Source organism: Equus asinus, chromosome 2 (genome assembly GCF_041296235.1).
Source record: "Equus asinus isolate D_3611 breed Donkey chromosome 2, EquAss-T2T_v2, whole genome shotgun sequence".
NCBI classification, from domain to species: Eukaryota; Metazoa; Chordata; class Mammalia; order Perissodactyla; family Equidae; genus Equus; species Equus asinus.
Genome location: NC_091791.1, coordinates 114,180,538 through 114,198,921, shown reverse-complemented (window position 1 = coordinate 114,198,921; position 18,384 = coordinate 114,180,538). Strand labels below are relative to the sequence as shown.

The 18,384-nt window shown below is 42.2% G+C and overlaps 1 protein-coding gene across 5 annotated transcripts in view; it reads right to left on the bottom strand.

The window, feature by feature from the left end:
- Window positions 1-18,384, bottom strand: part of ENTREP2 (endosomal transmembrane epsin interactor 2) — a 430,698-nt gene that overhangs the window by 247,745 nt on the left and 164,569 nt on the right. For 4 of the 5 annotated variants that reach the window (XM_070496638.1, XM_070496625.1, XM_044763046.2 and 1 more), the window contains one exon: window positions 2,367-2,423. The exons of the other annotated variant lie outside the window; for it this stretch is intronic. In XM_070496638.1, the coding sequence (XP_070352739.1) occupies window positions 2,367-2,423 (57 nt within the window). The remainder of the gene's footprint in view (window positions 1-2,366; window positions 2,424-18,384) is intronic. 5 annotated transcript variants of the gene reach the window in all.

Genomic DNA, 18,384 nt, shown 5'->3' with positions numbered 1-18,384 from the left:
TTTATGGATTTTCCTCCCATTTACTGTTATTGTGAATGCTTTTACTCCTGTTAAATAAAGCTGATGCCAAAGCCATGTCAATGCTTATGGTTCAGAGAGTGAGGTTTGGCTAATGAATCAAAAGATTGTATTGTCCTGGTCAACATAGACAGAAGAATGTTCTTAGGGTAGAGACAACCAACTATCCACCAAAATTCCTCCCTTTCCCTCCCCAGCATAGAGCCTCCTCTGGGAAGCACCTGTCCAGGGTGGGACCACCTTTTCCAGCTTCCTTCCCAACCAGATGGGCTAGGCCCTATGACAAACTCTCACCAATGGTTTCATATGCAAGCAATAAGTGTCACTTTAAGGCCAAGGAAATTAAGAATTAAGTGTTCCTTCTCCCTTCTCTTTCCCCTTTCACTGAAATGCAGAGGACTCATAGGCCTAGGGAATTGCAGGGCCCCAGATGGAAGCAACCAGGGTCACTGACTTTACCTGTGCAGGGGAGCAGACCACTGCCTGCAATGCCCACCCTGGATGGGAGCAAGAAGCAAACTTGTGTTGTGTTAAGCCATTGAAAATCCAGGGCTTGTTACAGCAGCTAGTGTTACCCAGCCAACCCCCTTACCTCGCTAAGGAAGGAGAGTAGGCAGTCAAGCTAGGTGAACCTCTTCTCTTACATCTGGAGCTTGGGAGGGAATAAATCAACGGGAGGTAACACCGACCGCCGCCTGGAGAGAAGCTTGTCCTACACAGCTGGTGAACGGGCACTTTGAAAGCTCTGCTGTAGTAGCTCCAGCTGGTGCTATGTCCCTCCTCCTAAGGTGAGGGCTAAGCCCCCACCCTACTGCTCTGGTTTCCCCCGGACATACCTGAGACATCTCCGCAAGGAGTCCAGATTCCTTATCAGCTATAAGCACATGCATCCTTTGCGGTAAAATGCCCACCCCATGAGAATCTCCAACCTGGGACCAGGGCTGGGGGCAGGCGTGAAGGGTGGCTGGGTGATGGGTGCCATTCCTCTTTTGCCCCACACACCCACCCAAAGAAAGGTGGGCTTTTCCTTTGTTTGGTGGCCAACATCAGAGGGCTTACTCTGTCTGCACCGTGGCGGCAGGTGAGGAGGAATGGGGTAGGCTGTCCCGTGTTCCTGAAGGGAACCCAAAAGCCATTTCACAGCACAGCCATGGGATGTAAAACCCCACAGCCCATGTGTCCGCCACCATTTCCCTCTGCACAAAAGAGTCAGCTTCTTGACACGCCAGCTGAGATCTACATTAAAATAATCCAGCAAGGGGCTTGGATGAAACAAGAAAGGCCAATGTTGATATTTGTTGATGATGAATAGGGCTACCCCCAGGGTTCTGTATACTAGTCTCTCTACTTTTGTGCATATTTGAAAATTTGAATATAAAAACATTTTTTAAGAGAAATTTCTTGACGTATTGTAGAAGAAGAGGCCCCAGTGAATTTACAGCACACCCCCCCTTCCCGATATCTTTTCAGGGTTTCATGGTCACTTATGAAGGAGGAGTTGTTTACAACAGACAGATTTGTGGGTTTTTCTATTTCCATTAATATTTAGTACATGTCATTATCTCCAAGTCTAATCACTTAAAGAAGAGACTTTAAATAATTGATTACTACAAAAGAAGAAAAAAGCCACGCCATCTTTTTCATTATCCATCAAAACCCGGAAAACCTCTTCCTCTAGTCCTGACACGGACACATAAATACATTAATGCATACACTGAGAAGAGCATGCATACAAATCAATAGACACAAATTTGCTTGGGGTACTTTTCAGAGAGAAAAATCATCAGCCTCTCTCTCCATCTCCCGTGTGGCCCGCCCCTCCCTGCACGATGCCACAGCAATGTGAGAAAGGGTTCAAGTGCACCCTTCCTTCGATCTTCTATTCCAATAAATATCCTCCTTTTACCCTCATGGAGTTTCACAGCGTACAAAACACACAGAAAGCTAACATTTCTTGAACTCTGATAAAATGTGTCCCGTTTCTGTGATCCTCCATAAGCACATGTATGTGCATGCACCTGTTCACACGTCTGCAGGAAACGCTTACAACGATTAGAATGTCTTTGTTCACAGCACGTCCTCATAGGAGGGCACCCAGACAAAACAAAGAGGATGGCACTGAGCATCTCAGACAAACACTCGAGGGTACTCTCAGAAGTGGAGCAGGCAAGGTATGGGGGTTCCTACTGACGAGCCCGTCTGCATTGAGAGGTGACCTTTTTCTAAAGGTCTGTATCCCACTTTCTGCAAAGAAGCCAGGATTCTCTTTGCCGTCGCCTTTGAAGCACTCACACCTCAGCAGGCGGAGGCCTGCTCCAAGGCCACCATGCAAGCCGAGTGTGACTTACCACGAGGGAGAGAGGCCTTTTCCAGGAGACGACGCCAATGAGTCCTGACAACAGCACCTGGAAGGACAAACGGTGCAGGAAGGTAAGAGGCTTTGGAAACTTCAATGAACAATCAGAACAGTAGCAACTGCTTCCACCTGAAGAAGGACTGCGAGAAAACAGCACGTGCATGAGCGGCTCACAATGAGGTGTACGGCTCTTCTGGACCTTCACAGCCCGCAGCCACCTTGAGAGGCGCACCCGGCCTCTCTGGCCACCAGGCCCGCCTGAGAGGTTATTTATACTCTGCATGGGCGGGCCCCAGGGCAAACACTTTCTGAAAGAGCCCCTACCCAGGGCTTATTCCTCTCTGGGCCTGTAAGTTATTTGGCTGTGCGACTGAAAAATCACAGGGAGGATTGAAAACACACTTTCTGGAGAGGCGGAGCTATCCCCACTCTCATGTCACCCGGCCACCTGCCTTCTCTGCGAGGGCTCTGGCCCAGCAGACCCCACAGGCTCCCTCTATCCTTTACACACTTGGGTCCTCCAAGCCCTGCAAGGGTCCTTCCCTTCTCTCTCAGCACAGCTTCCCACCTCACCGAGGAAGCACCAGGGGTCACTGACAAGGTTCCCAAACTTTCAACACGCTGACTCTGAGCTGTCCACTCCTTTCTCAGGCCAGCCCCAGCCAGCCCCTCCCCTTGCCGCAGGTCCCCCGAGCCTGTCCCCTCCAGGACCTCTTCCAACCACCATCCCTCTCCCCTGGCTCCTCCCTGTTGTCCTTATCACATGAACACCCTTGTGTCTTCTCTCTCAGGAAAGCCACCCCTCATCTCCCGGCCTCCCTTTCTCCCAGGCTGCCTGCCAAGCCCACGCTCCCTGAGGCAGACGCTGGCCACTGATCACCACATCCCAGTCTCTTGTGTCCAAGAGACCACAGAGACACAGCCAGTCCTCACCCACTACAATGTGGCTTCAACCCCCACTGCCCTGCAGACATTCTTCTTCCCAAGGTCACCAGAGGGCTCACCAAATGCAACAGACAAAGGCAGTCACCACCTTGATGACTGGGGAATTAAGCAAGTCTTCCTGCCCAAGGCTCCCTCTCCTCGAGGCTCTGTGTCACTCCCCTGAGGTCTTCACTTCTCTGGCTGCCCTTCTTCTGCATTCCCTCAGGTCCTCCTTCCTGCCCCCTCTTCTTCCCACTCCCCAAGACCCTCTGCTCAGCCTTTTGTCTCTTCTACCCCACGGCTCCATTGGAGATCCATCATTCAGGCTCCTCTAACCATCCGCTAATGCCTCCCGCAGGTCATTCTCCAGCCCAGAGCTCTCCCCTGACCACTGTATCACACTGTCCACTGGGTACTGCTCCTGGTGTCACTCTCAACCTTAACATGTCCAAAACCGTACTTGCCGTCTCTACCTCCCTGACCCAGTCTCCATCTTGTGATCTCTGCCTTCCACGATGACACCCTTCCTCCTGGTGACCTAAGCCCAAATCCTGAAGATGATCCCCTCTCCCTCACCACCAAAATCCCACCAGACACAGTGAGGAGGAGGCAGCTGCGGCTCCCCCTTCAACAGGGTGATATTCCGGGAGGCCTATTACAAGTAAGGTCTTGGTGTTTTGACTCGAGGTCTCCTGTGAATATAAAGCACCCTGTCTTTTCACTGTGGGCATGGGCCAGGCAGCTGGGGACCAGGCTGGAGTGGCTGGGCCGCCTTTCCCCACAGATGCAAAAAGGGCTTATCCCAGACCTGGGAGGAGAGAACACTACTAAACAGACTCAGAAGGTCCCCTTGCTGACACCCTCCAACTCTTCCCCAGTGAGCAGGACAAAGTCTTAGACCCAACAGCCTCTATCACACCCAGCATCATGCTAGTCTCAGGCAGATTTCCAAAAAGATCTGGACCAGTAGTTTATATGAAAGACTTTTGAACCTTACAAACAAACAAACAAACAAACAAACAAAAAGATAAATCAAACAGAGCTCAACAGGGCTTTGCTCCCAAGCATGTCAATATAGATTCCTTCTTCAGTGCACATACATCTTCCAAACACAATCAATGTTGGCAAATGTTATTTACAACCATTTTCTCATCTCCCAGATCTGCTCTCTTCATGAAGCCGCCCAGCGTCCTTCCTTCTCCTGGTATGCCAGCCCCAACCCTTACAGAAAGCCTTGGTGACTGTTCTCCCATGTCTCTCTGAGGCCAAGTCTCACTACCTCTTCCACAATTCCTCCAAAACCTCTCTCTTCCCTTCTATACTCAACACTTGATCTATCAAAATACCCTCTCTAGTGCCAGATTCTTCCTCCTCAATAGATACACAACTTACAAGTCATTTTAGAATCAGATTGTCACTTCTCATAAGGATATGCTGCTAGGACTCTCACCATCACCTCAAGCTCAACATTTCAAACCCTGAACTCATTTCTTCACCTCCAAACCTTCTGGTGGATTCAAAATTTCTGCCACAGACGCCGTCATTTTCTGAGCTCATCGTACAGTTCAGTGGGCCAGTCAGTCGTGAAGCTGGGTCAGTTCTTCTCGACATCTCTCCATATGTTTATTTCTCTCTATCCCCTCTGCCTGCCCTCTCCTGTTTTATCTTCCTGGACGTCAGTGCTCATTTGCTCACTCACCTCTGCCCCCTACACTGAAGTCATCCAAGACATACTCACCAGATGAATCTCATCTCCCTGGCCTGACCATCCAGACTCACAAAAATTTCATCCCCGATTTCCCACCAGCAACTCCCTAAGAGACCCTCCACTCGTGTCAAGGCCACTCCGGGCAGCTTAAGTGAGCCTGCACAAAAGCCACTGCATTTGTCACACACAAGCCCTGGAGCTCCTGCAGGCTGACTCCCCTCAGCACTCGCCTGCCTTGATGTCTCAGCACTCCCTTCCTGTCACCCCAACCCTCCTGGCTCCACCCCTTTCTCTTCCCTCAGACTGATGGCCAAGTTCTGGGGGCCCTGGCTCTGACCCTGCCATCTCCCTAGGATGTGACTTCCAAAGGGTATCCTCTGTTTTCCCATCACACCAGCACTAGCCCCACTCAAACTGGATAAAGGACGAGGAGGAATATCTTCCAGAAAACATCCATTTACACTCTGCCTTCTACTTTCCATTTCTACCAGATGAAATTTTACCTATTCTTCGATACATGGCCCAACGCCTCCTCACTCATGAGGGGCCTATGAATTCAAGAGTACCTGGGGCCTCACTAAGGCCCTAAAACTGCCACCAGATCTCTCAAGGCTTTTTTAACAAGCGCACACAGAATGTCTTGATCTCTTCTAAGCTTAAGTTTATAAAACTTTCAAAAGGCTACAATGACCAAGTCGCCTGTAAGAGGGATTTTATTGGAAAGACACAAACCTCCAAAGAGCAGGCATTTCTCGACACAAGGGAAGTTAATATCACTTAGGCTATATTAGGAATTCTTGACTTTTCCTATCTTCATCATAAAGCTATCATTCCACTAATCCCCTCAAATAATTTTACTTCCAATAAACATGGACAACTTGCTTCTTGAAGACAGTTTACATTTTTAGATATCATTAATACCTGTCACTGGGAATGGATCCAATTCCCCTACACAACAAACAAATAAAACCATCAAACTCAGCGTGGCCTGCAGATTCTAAGATGATCCCTGATGACCCATGGCCTTCTATAATGCCTTCCCCTGGAGTATGAATTGGATGGACTATTGCTCCCTTGATCCTCTCTGGTGACATCATCTTGAAATGATGTCGCCCCTGTAAAACCTTGACTGCAGGCTTCTGAGACCCTGGCCAGTTGACCCTACTAAGCCATGTCCAGACTCCTGACCCAAGAAAACTGTGACATAATAAATGGCTTTTGTGTTAAGCTATAAAGTTTGTGGTAATTTGCTACGCTGCAATAGAAAACAAATTGCTGTGGACTGAATGTTTGTATCCTCCCCAAATCTGCAAGTTGAAGCCCTAACCCTCAATGTGATGGTGTTTGGAGATAGGATCTTTAAGAGGTAATTAGGGTTATATAAGGTTGTGAAGGTGGGGCCTTCATGATGGGATGGTAGTCATATAGGAAGGGAAAGAGAAAGATCTCTCTCTCTCTCCACATGTACACACCATATGAAGACAGTGAGAAGCTGGCAGTCTGCAAGCCAGGAAGAGGGCCCTACTAGAACCTGACCATGGTAGTATCCTGATCTCAGACTGCCAGCTTTCAGAACTGTGAGAAAATACATTTCTGTTGTTTAAGCTACCCAGGCTATGATATTTTGTTATGGCAGCCCAAGCTTTCTTATACACCAATACATCCAGAGTGGGATACCGGATTATTGTTCCCAGATATCCACTCTCTGCCAGTGCCTCCCCAGAAGGAACAGGCTTCCTTGCCCCTCTGATATAGAAACACTGGCACCAGCTCTAACAAGGGAGGGCCATGTCAGAAGTATGGGAGGCAACTCAAAGCCCAGAGGCCAGAGTGCCTCCTCCCTGAGGATGCCGGTTCTAGTCCACTTGGCAACCAAGGGGAGTGGAGCATATCCCAACTCTGAAACGATCAGCCTTCGTTTGAATTATTTTTTGCTCAATTCCAGCTCCAGCAAGAATTATGCTGCATGTTCTGCCATCTCAGTAATTCTGCAGGTTTATTTTGTACCACTCCTGTGAGGAACAGGGTCATGAATCTAGTTAGCCGTGAAATTACCACATCTCATGAAACCTTTGTCCCATTTAATTTGTGAGTATCGTTATTCAGAGTCCACAGTTCACAAAGAATATGAGACATTGAAGAGGGTCAGAGAAGAGTAACATATAATTAAGTAGCTGTGAAAGAAAAGCCAAAAAGAATGTGAATGGCATGATATTACTTAGAGAGAGGAGGCTTAACTTGGAAGCACCTGCGAGTTGTTAGAAGGACTCCAGCCTTTGCTTTTCTCCACTTCTCCACCCAGCCTAAATAGAGGCAAGAGATAAAATCAGAAATGAGAAAGAACTTCCTGCTGTTGAGAGTGATGTAAGGGTAACAGACCACCAGGAAGTAACGGCATCTTTAGAGCAAAAGGCCTTCCCACTTGATTGGTACTGCTGCCTGGACACAGAGGCCTGGAACAAATGAGCTCTTTAAATCTCGTCCTCTATGACTGAAGAGTCTTTCCACTGCCTAAAATCAAGAATTTTCTTCAGATCTTCAAATGTGGTTCAAAGGCAAATGGTAATGCAACATTTCAGGTACTGAGGCAAGTCCTTGTAGAATGCAGACTTGAAAGCCAATTCAATTATTTCACAAACATATGGCAGGCATGCCCAATAGCTACAGTGGCACCAATTTACCACTAAGAAGCCAGTGTTCATAACATGTCTGGAGGAAGAACTGTTGTTACAAAAATGGAGCAAATAATATTCGGAGCTGCTCAGAATGAAAAAGTGCATGGACATTGTCTTTCAAAGCCTTTGAGATTGCAGACCTGTGCTACACAAAATCCTCCCTTCAGTTTCATGGAGTGGCTAGCCCTCCCACTTTTATCCTACACCTCTATTTTTTTTTTCTTCCAACATCGTTTTTCATTGTCTAGGTCTCCCTGGGGCCATGTGGCTGGGCTCACTCTGGTATGCAAGCCCTCAGCCTTCTGTGTCCATCTCAGCTCTGTTCTGGAAAACATACAGATCTTCACAACCACTCCATCCATGGCTTCTGTTTCCTTCCCTCAGAATAATTCCAAAATCACCATGCCCTCTCCCAACCACTCACTTTCAGCCTTTGGTTCCAACTTTCTCCACGCTACAATGCATCCAACTCAGAACATCCACAAGGAAAGTCACTTTCCTTCTCAACCAACTTCCTCCATGATAGAGAAAGAACTCTACAGCTTTCATTTGCTCATTGTACAGTAGCAAAACTATAAACTGATGGCAAAGATAGCCCCATGAAAGAAGAAAAATTAATTTAAATGTTTGTAAATATTCTAAATAACTCATGAGCCAAAAAAAAGAAAGTTGAAATACACCACAGTCTGTTTTCCTGCACTGTGTCTTTCCTTAATGCAAATTAGTTCATATATGCTTGTACCAAACTCATTTGTTCTGGCTCTGCCCCATAAGATACAGCCTTCTGCCAAGGCTGTTTACTCTGAAATTAGGATAGTCACTAGACCGGCCACTGGATTTTGTTTATTTAATGAGTTAATAAAGTAGCACATATATTATTATAACACATTTTTTATACTACTTTGATTTTAAAATAGTCTAAAATAATTGGTTTCCTTTGTAATCCTATATATTTTATTTCATGCATTTAAAAACCTTATTCTAGACGGTGATGTCAGCATTATGGCAGAGTGAGTTGTTACCTTTTTCTCGCCCCTCTAAGTTACAACCAAATGCACATTCATTAACCAACAGTAGATTCCCTACACAGCGCAACAGGACATCTGAGAGATCCATGCAGCCATATATTGAAAGGTGAGAGGACTGGATCCCCAGGAAGCAGTGGAACTAGGTGAACGGACTCCTCCCTCTCTCCAGCAGCAGTACTCCAGGTGACAGATCCTGACATAGCAGCTGGTGTGACTATGACTGGAGGTGGGGGGCAGTGCAGCCAGTGGGCAAATGCTTTCAGAGTGGTAGCCCAGCCCACAAGAGCAGCCACTGTGCTACAGCAGCCCCTCCCACAGGAACACTCCCCACTGAGTGGCAATAGCTCAGCTCCCATGAAGGCATCCCACCCACCAAGTGCAGCAACTCAACTGAACTGCACACAAGAGCAGCACTGGCCCATGCAAAAGAAAGTGCCCCTCCCACACAGTGCAGCAGTACAATGGATGCCCTACCAAGCACAGAGACCCTGCCTGCATGTGCTCGACCTGCGCACCTAGCACAGAGGCCCTGCCTACACATGTGCAACCTTCCCACCAAGCACACAGGCTCGACTCACATGAGTGCAACCTGCCGAGTGGATGTGGCCAACCCACATAAACATAGAGAGGCCCTACCAGCACAACAAGCAGTAGATAGGGAAATATCTGAAACCACAGCTCCTGCCACACCTCCTCCCAACCCCCAAAACAGTGGCAAGAGGAATCTGTGACCTGATGTTACCACAAATGTCCCAGCAAAGGATCAATTCATCAAACACCATGAAGAACAACAATAACCTCAGAGCAGAAGGAAAATGACAAGTCTCCAGAAACCAATCCTGAAGTCACAGAAGTTCACAATGCAACTGAAAGAGAATTCAAAATACTGGTCATAAAGGAACTCATTGAGTTACAAGAAAACTCAGAAAGACAGTTCAATGCACTCAGGAGTAAAATTAATGAGCAGAAGGAATACTTCACCAAAGAGACTGAAGCCCTTAGTAAAAACTACACAGAAATTCTGGATATGAAGAACACAATTAATGAGATAAAAAAATAATTAGATACCATAAAAAATAGAGCTGACCTTATGGAGGAAAGAATTAGTGAGTTAGAAGATAGAAATATACAAATGCTTCAGGTGGAGGAGAAGGGAGAACTAAGATTTTTAAAAAATGAAGAAATTCTTCAAGAAATATCTGACTCAGTTAGGAAAAGCAACATAGGATTAAATGTATTCCAGAGGGAGAAGTTAGGGAGAAGGGTGCAGAGAGCTTGTTCAAAGAAATAATAACCGATAACTTTCAAAACCTGGGGAAAGAACTGGACTTATGAGTACATGAAGCCACTAGAACTCCTACTTACATCAACACAAAATGACTTTCTGGAAGGCATATAATATTAAAACTGGCAAAAGTCAGTAACAAAGAAAAAATATTAAGGGCAGCAAGGCAGAAGAAAATAACCTACAAAAGAACCCCTATCAGGCTTTCAGCAGATTTCTCAGCTGAAACCTTACAGGTTACAAGAGAATGGAATGATATATTCAAAATACTGAAAGACAAAAGTTTTCAGCCAAGAATACTCTATCCAACTAAACTACCCTTCAAATACAACAGAGAAATAAAAGCTTTCCCAGATAAACAAAAGGTGAGGGAGTTCATTGCCACTGGACTTGCCTTAGCAGAAATGATGAAGGAAGCCCTCCTATCTGAAACAAAGGGACAAAGGTTTACAAAGCTTTGAGCAAAGAGATAAATAGACAAAATCAGAAAACTGCAGCTCTCTATCAGAACAGATTAGCAAAAACTTAATTAAAACATAAAAGGGAAAGAGAAAGAAATCATCAAAAATAACTATAAACGCTTCAATTTAGTCACAAACTCAGAACACAAAACAGAATAATTTGTGACAACAATAATTCAGAAGGGGAAGAGAAAAGGGATGGAACCTGCTTAGGCTAATGGAAATAAGAGGCTATCAGAAACTGTACTATCTCATCTATGGGATCTTTCATACAAATCTCATGGTAACCACTAAACAAAAAGTGAGAGCAGAGCCACAAATCCTAAACAAAGAGAAAACCATCACAGAAAACCACCAAACTGAAATGGCAGTCAGAAATATAAGGGAAAAGAAACAATGGGAATATAGAACAACTGGAAAACAAGAGATAAAATGGCAGTGTTAAGCCCTTATATATCAATAATCATTATAAATGTAAATGGATTGAATTCTCCAATAAAAAGCCACAGAGTGGCTGGATGGATTAAAAAGCAAGACCCAACAATATGCTGCCTCCAGGAAACATATCTCAGCTCTAAAGACAAACATAGGCTCCGAGTGAAGGGATGGAAGATGATGCTCCAAGCAAATGGCAAGCAAAAGAAAGGAGATGTTGCCATAATTATATCAGACTTCAAGATAAAAAAAGACAATAAGAGAGAAAGAGGAGCAGCATATAATGATAAAAGGGACATTCCACTAAAAGGACATAATAATTCTGAATATATATGCACCTAATACAGGAGCACCAAAGAATATAAAGCAACTATTAACAAACCTAAAGGGAGAAACTGACAGCAACACAATAATACTAGGGGACCTCAACACCCCACTTACATCAACGGACAGATCATCCAGACAAAAAGTCAACAAGGAAACAGTGGCCTTAAATGAAACACTAGACCAGACGGACTTAATAGATATACATATATATAATATTCCATCCCCAAACAGCAGAATACATATTCTTCTCAAGTGCACATAGAACACTCTCAAAGAAAGACCGTATGTTGGGAAATACGGTAAGCCTTAATAAATTTAAGAGATTTAAATCATATCAAGCATCATTTCTGACCACAACACTATAAAACTAGAAATCAACTACAAGAAAAAAGCTGGAAAAGTGAAAAACGTGTGGACACAAAACAACATGGTACGGACCAACCACTGGATCAACGAAGAAATCAAAGGAGAAACAAAAAAATACCTGGAGATAAATGAAAATGAAAACAAAACATACCAACTCTTATGGATGTAGCAAAAGCTGTACTAAGAGGGAAATCTATAGTAATACAGGCCTATCTCAACAAAAAAGAAAAATCTCAAATAAGCAATCTTAATCTGCACCTAACAGGACTGCACAAAGAAGAACAAACAAAGCCCAAAGTCAGCAGAAGGGGGAAAATAATAAAATTTAGAGCAGAAATATATTCAATAGAGAGTAACAAAAACAAGAGAAAGGATCAATGAAACTAAGATCTGGTTTTTTGAGAAGATAAACAACATTCATAAACCCTTAGCCAGACCTACCAAGAAAAAAAGAGAGAAGGCTCAAATAAATAAAATTTAAAATTTAAAGGAGCACTTACAACAGATACTACAGAAATACAAAGGAATATAAAAGAATACTATGAAAAACTATATGTCCACAAATTGCATAACCTAGAATAAATGGATAAATTCTTAGACTCATACAACCTCCCAAAACTGAATCAAGAAGAAACAGATAATCTGAATAGAACAATCACAAGTACAGTAAACAGTAATAAAAAATCTCACAAAAAACAAAAGTCTAGGACCAGATGGCTTCTCGGGAGAATTCTACCAAACATTCAAAGAAGACTTAATACTTATCCTTCTCAAAATACTCCAAAAAATTGAAGAAGATGGAACATTTCCTAACTTACTCTATAAGGCCAACAATATCCTGATACCAAAACTGGACAAGGACAACACAAAAAGGAAAATTACAGGCCAATATCACTGATGAACATAGATGAAAAAATCCTCAACAAAATATTGGCAAATCAAATACAGCAAAACATTAAAAGAATCATAGGCCATGATCAAGTGGGATTTATACCAGGGACACAGGGATGGTTCAACATCTGCAAATCAATCAATGTGATACACCATATTAACAAAATAAGAAATTAAAAAAATCACATGATCATCTCAATAGATGTAGGGAAAGCATTTGACAAGATGCTATGTCCATTTATGATAAAGACTCTGAATAAAATGGGCATAAAAGGAGAGTATCTCAACATAATAAAGGCCATATATGACAAACCCACAGCCAACATCATACTTAATGGTGAAAAACTGAATGCCATCCCTCTGAGAACAGGAATAAGACAAGGGGGCCCACTCTCACCACTCTTATTCAACATAGTACTTGAGGTTTTGGCGAGAGCAATTTTATTGGCAAGGAAGAAGTGAAACTCTCACTGTTTGCAGATGATATATTTATACATATAGAAAATCCTAAAGAATCTACCAGAAGCTATTAGAAATAATCAACAACTAAAGCAAAGTTGCAGGGTACAAAATCAACTTACAAAAATCAGTTGCATTTCTATGCTCTAATAACAAACTAGCAGAAAGAGAAGTCAAGAATAGAATCCAATTTACAATTGCAACAAAAAGAATAAATCTAGGAATAAATTTAACCAAGGAGGTGAAAGACCTACACACTGAAAACTATAAGACATTATTGAAAGAAATCGAAGAAGACATAAAGAAATGGAAACATATTCCATGCTAATGGATTGGGAGAAAAAACATAGTTAAAATGTCCACATTACCTAAAGCAATCTACATATTCAATGCAATACCAATCAGAATCTCAATGACATTTTTCATGGAAATAGAACAAAGAATCCTAAAATTTATATGGAACAACAAAAGACCCCAAATAGCTAAAGAAATCCTGAGAAAAAAGAACAAAGCTGGAGGCATCACAATCCCTGACTTCAAAATATACTACCAGGTTATAGTAATCAAAATTGCATGGTACTGGTACAAAAACACACACACAGATCAACGGAACAGAATTCCGTTGAGAGAGCCTAGAAATAAAACTATACAACTATGGATAGCTAATCATGGACAAAGGAGCCAAGAAGATACAATAGAGAAAGGAAAGTTTCTTCAACAAACAGTGTTGAGAAATCTGGACAGCCACATGCAAAAGAATGAAAGTAGACCATTATCTTACACCACACACAAAAATTAACTCAAAATGGATCAAAGACTTAAAGGTAAGATGTGAAACCTTAAAACTCCTGGAAGAAAATATAGGCAGTACACTCTTTGACATTTGTCTTAGCAGTATCTTTTCAAATACCATGTCTACCCAGGCAAGGGAAAGAAAAGAAAAAATAAACAAATGGGACAACAGCACACTAAAAACACTTCTGAATGGCAAAGGAAAGCATGAACAAAACAAAAAGACAACCCACTAACTGGGAGAAAAATATTTGCAAATCACATATCTGACAAGGGGTTAATTTCCAAAATATATAAAGAACTCATACAACTCAACAACAAAAAAACAAACAACTGGATCAAAAAGTGGGCAGAGGATATGAACAGACATTTTTCCAAAGAAGACTTACAGATGGTCAACAGGCACATGAAAAGATGTTCAATATCACTAATCATCAGGAAAATGCAAATCAAAACTACAAGGAGATATCACCATTACACCAGTCAGAATGGCTATAATTAACAAGACAGAAAATAACAAATGTTGGAGAAGATGTGGAGAAAAAGGAACCCTCGTATACTGCTGGTGGGAATGCAAACTGGTGCAGCCATTATGAAAAGCAGTATGGAGATTTCTCAAAAGTTAAAAATAGAAATACCATACTATCCAGCTATCCCAATACTGGGTATTTATCCAAAGAACATGAAATCAATACAAAGAGACTTATGCACCCCTATGTTCATTGCAGCATTATTCACAATAGCCAACACGTGGAAGCAACCTAGGTGCCCATCAACTAATGAATGGATAAAGAATTGTGGTATATATATACAATGGAATACTACTCAGTCTTAAAAAAGGACAATACTGTCCCATTTGCAACAATGGATGGACCCTGAGGGTGTGATGTTAAGTGAAATAAGCCAAAGAGAGAAAGACAAACACTGTATGTTTTCACTCACATGTGGAAGATAAACAAACACGCAGACAAGGAGAACAGTTTAGTGGCTACCAGAGGGGAACTGGGTTGGGGGTGGGCAAAAGGAGTAAATGGGTACATATGTATGGTGACGGATAAAAACTAGATTATTGGTGGTGAGCACAATGGAGTCTATACAGAAACTGATATATAATAATGTATACCTGAAATTATACAATGTTAGAAACCAATATGACCTCAATAAAACAATTTTAAGAAAACAAAAAATCTTATTCTGAGATGGGCTCCACAGTACTAGACTCCCATGCCAAAAGTTATGAACCCTTGATTTAGAAGTTCCTTTAGTGCAGATCTTTGAGCGATAAAGTCCCATTTTTTTCTTTACCTGTAAATGTCTTACTTCATCTTCATGCTTGAAAAGCAGTTTTGCTGGATACACAATGCTAAGTTGACAGTTTGTTCTCTGAACAGTTTGAAGATAATATTCCGCTGTTTTCTGGCTTCCATTGCTTCTATCAAGAAGTCGGTTGTCCTTTTAACTGTTGTTTCTTGAGGGGTGATGCTATCCTCACTCTGTAAAGACTTTTAAGATCGTCTCCTTGCCTTTGGTGTTCTGAAGATTTTGCATGATATGTCTAGGTGTGGATTTCTTTTTATTTATCCTCTTTGGAATGTACTATGCTTCTGAATCTGTGAAGTTATACTTTTCATTAGTTCTGGAAATTTTAGCCAATATCTTTTCAACTATTGTTTCTCCTCCATTTTCTCTGTCAGGGACTCCAGCAATTACATGCTGATCCTTCATTTTCCATCCTCCAAATCTCTTAGCTCTTCCTTCCCATATTCCATCCCTATGTCATTCTGTATTTCATTCTGAATAATTTCTTTAGGTCTATCTTCCAGGTGACTCGTTTTCCCTGTACTACGTTTAACCAGCTGTTGAACACCTGCATCTGTTGAGAAAATGTTAATGGTTATATTTTATGTATTCAGAATGTCTACTTTTATCTTTCCCCAAATATGACTATTTGTTTCAGATAGTTTCTTGTTGCATGCTCCTCTTTATGATTCTGCCCATAATTACTTTAAACATTTCATACGTAGATGTTCTAGAGTCCAAGATGTGTACTGGAAGGGAAGTATCTAAGTCTGTTGTTTGTTCTGTTGACTCTCACTTATTGCACCTTGCTTTCTTTGATATGCTTGGAGGTCTTTTGTTGTGAACACATCTTGGTCTTAATCAGTGAGGTTCTGTGAACTCAAAATGAAGAAATTTTCCCTAAGAAAGGTGTACTTCTGCCAGTAACCAGGGAGCACCCAGAATTTGAAAACACTTCGATCTCCAAGGGCCTCAGCTCATTGCTCAAGCGTGGAAATCTCAGGCTGAGCCCTCCCTACCCCACCTCATGGTGCAGTGGGCATTCATGTTCAGGGCAACTGCCTGCTCCAGCCACACACTGCTCAGACCCTGCTCCCTGACACTCAGACTCCGCCACCTGCCGCTCTGGCCTTGGTTCACTGTGTGTTGGTCTGCTTGCTTGTTTGGGGGTGGATGATAGACCTTGGAGACCTACAATGCCTCAAGGAGCATGTCCTTTTTCCAAGACCAAGGGGCCATCAGATTCAGTGTCTGCTGAGGACCCACTTCCTGGTTTATAGACACTCGTCTTTTCAGTGTGTCCTCACACAGTGGAAGGTGCCAGGGAGCTCTCTGAAGTCTTTCTCATAGGGCTCCACCCTCATGACCTAATCACCTCCCGAAGGCTCCACCTCCAAATACCATCACACTGGAGATTAGGATTTGACATGTGAATTTTAGGGGGACACACATATTCACTCTATAACAACCAGCATGTCATAGATGATTTTCAAGGAAATATAAATTACTATCATTGATTCCCCCCAAAATAAAAAACCTAAAGGTACCTATAAACACCAAGAAATTGGGAAAGTGGTCAAACAGCTACAAGAAAATTCTTCAAAAGCTTCAAAGTACAGAGATCTCTAACACCAATTTTTTTCTGAACATAGAGGGAAAAAACAAGGAAACTTTCCAAAATCTTTTTACAAAGGTCAGTATAACAATTACAAACCTGTTAAATACCCTAAGACTAGAAAACAGACCAATTTTACTTATAAACAGAGATATATAATTTTAAAATAAAATATTAGAAAATAGAATTCAGCAGTATATTTAGAAGAATAAAGAAAAGGCAAAAGGGTTCATGTGAGGAATGAAAAGATAGTTCCATAAGAAGAAACATAGTAGTAAAATTAATCACCTTAATATGACAAAAATGAAAATATGATCATTCAATAGATACATAAAAGGCTTTTGATCAAATTAAGTCTCCATTTTTTATGAAAAAAGAATTCTTAGCTTAATAGGACAAGATAAATATGCCCACAACCTCCACTTAAAGTTATTCTGAAAATATTAGCGTGGTATGCAGAATTATGAGATGGTCCCCAAAATCCCCACCCCTTGGTGTCCCCATCCTATAGAATCCCCTCCCCTTGAGTGTGGGCAGGGTTGTGAATATCATGGATTTCCCTCCCCAGGCTAGGTTATGCTATATGAGAAAGGTGAAAGGCTTTTACAGCTACACTCAGGTCTCAAATAAGTTTGTTTTTGAGTTAATGAAAAGGCAGATTTTCCTGGGCAAGCCTGACCTCATCAGGCAACAAGCCCTCTGGGTCTGGGCCCTTCCTGAAGTCAAAGATTTGAAGCACGAGGGAGATGCTACTGCTGGCCTTGAAGTAAACTGCTTTGTTGTGAGAGGGCCTCTAAGAGCTGAGAGCTTCTCCAGCTGACAGCTTGCAAGAAAACAGGTACCTCAGTCACACAGCCACAAAAATGAATCCTGCCAACAACCTGAGTGTGGAAGTGGATCTTTCCCTTGTCAAGCCTCTGGATGAGGATGCATCTGGCCTCACCTTGATTTTAGCCTCCAGCCCCTGAACAGAGGACCCAATTCAAATGTTCCAGACTTCTGACTCACGGAAACTGTGAGATAACAAATCTGTGCTGTTTTAAGCCACTATGCTTATGGTAATTTGTTATATAGCACTAGAAAACTAGTACAACTAGCTAACAAAATTAAACAAGAAAAACAAAGAAAAGCTATAAATACGGGAAAGAGGGGCAAAATTATTACTACTTGAAAATGATAATGCTTATCTAACTAGAAAACCCAAGGGAATTGATAGAAAAGAGTAAGAAGCCATAAGAGAACTCAGTAAACCATCTGGTTAGAAAATCAATATATTAAAATATTGTAATAGTAGTTACATTTATTGAGCACTGACTGTACGCCAGACACCTACTAAGGTTTTATACTTTAACTCTTTGTAGCCTGACAACTCTAAAAGGCATGTGTGACTTTTGTGCCCCACTGCACAGATGAGAAAATTAAAGCACAAATAAGTTAAGCGACTCACCCACATCACACTCTTACAATATAAACTCATAAACTACAGAAAACATAGCTTTCCTATACGCATGCAAGCAAAGACTAGTTAGACAAGAGAATAAAATTAAAGATTCCATTTATAACAGCAAGCAAAAAATAGAATGTCTTAGAACAGACTAATACAAAATGAGCAAGAGCAACATCAAGAAAATCTCAAACTTCTACTGAGATTTCATTATTAGATGCAAAAAAAAATTCACTTTTTTTAAATAGAAAGTCCAAATAATGCATAAATTCTGTGCAATTCTAATTAAACTACTAAAAAG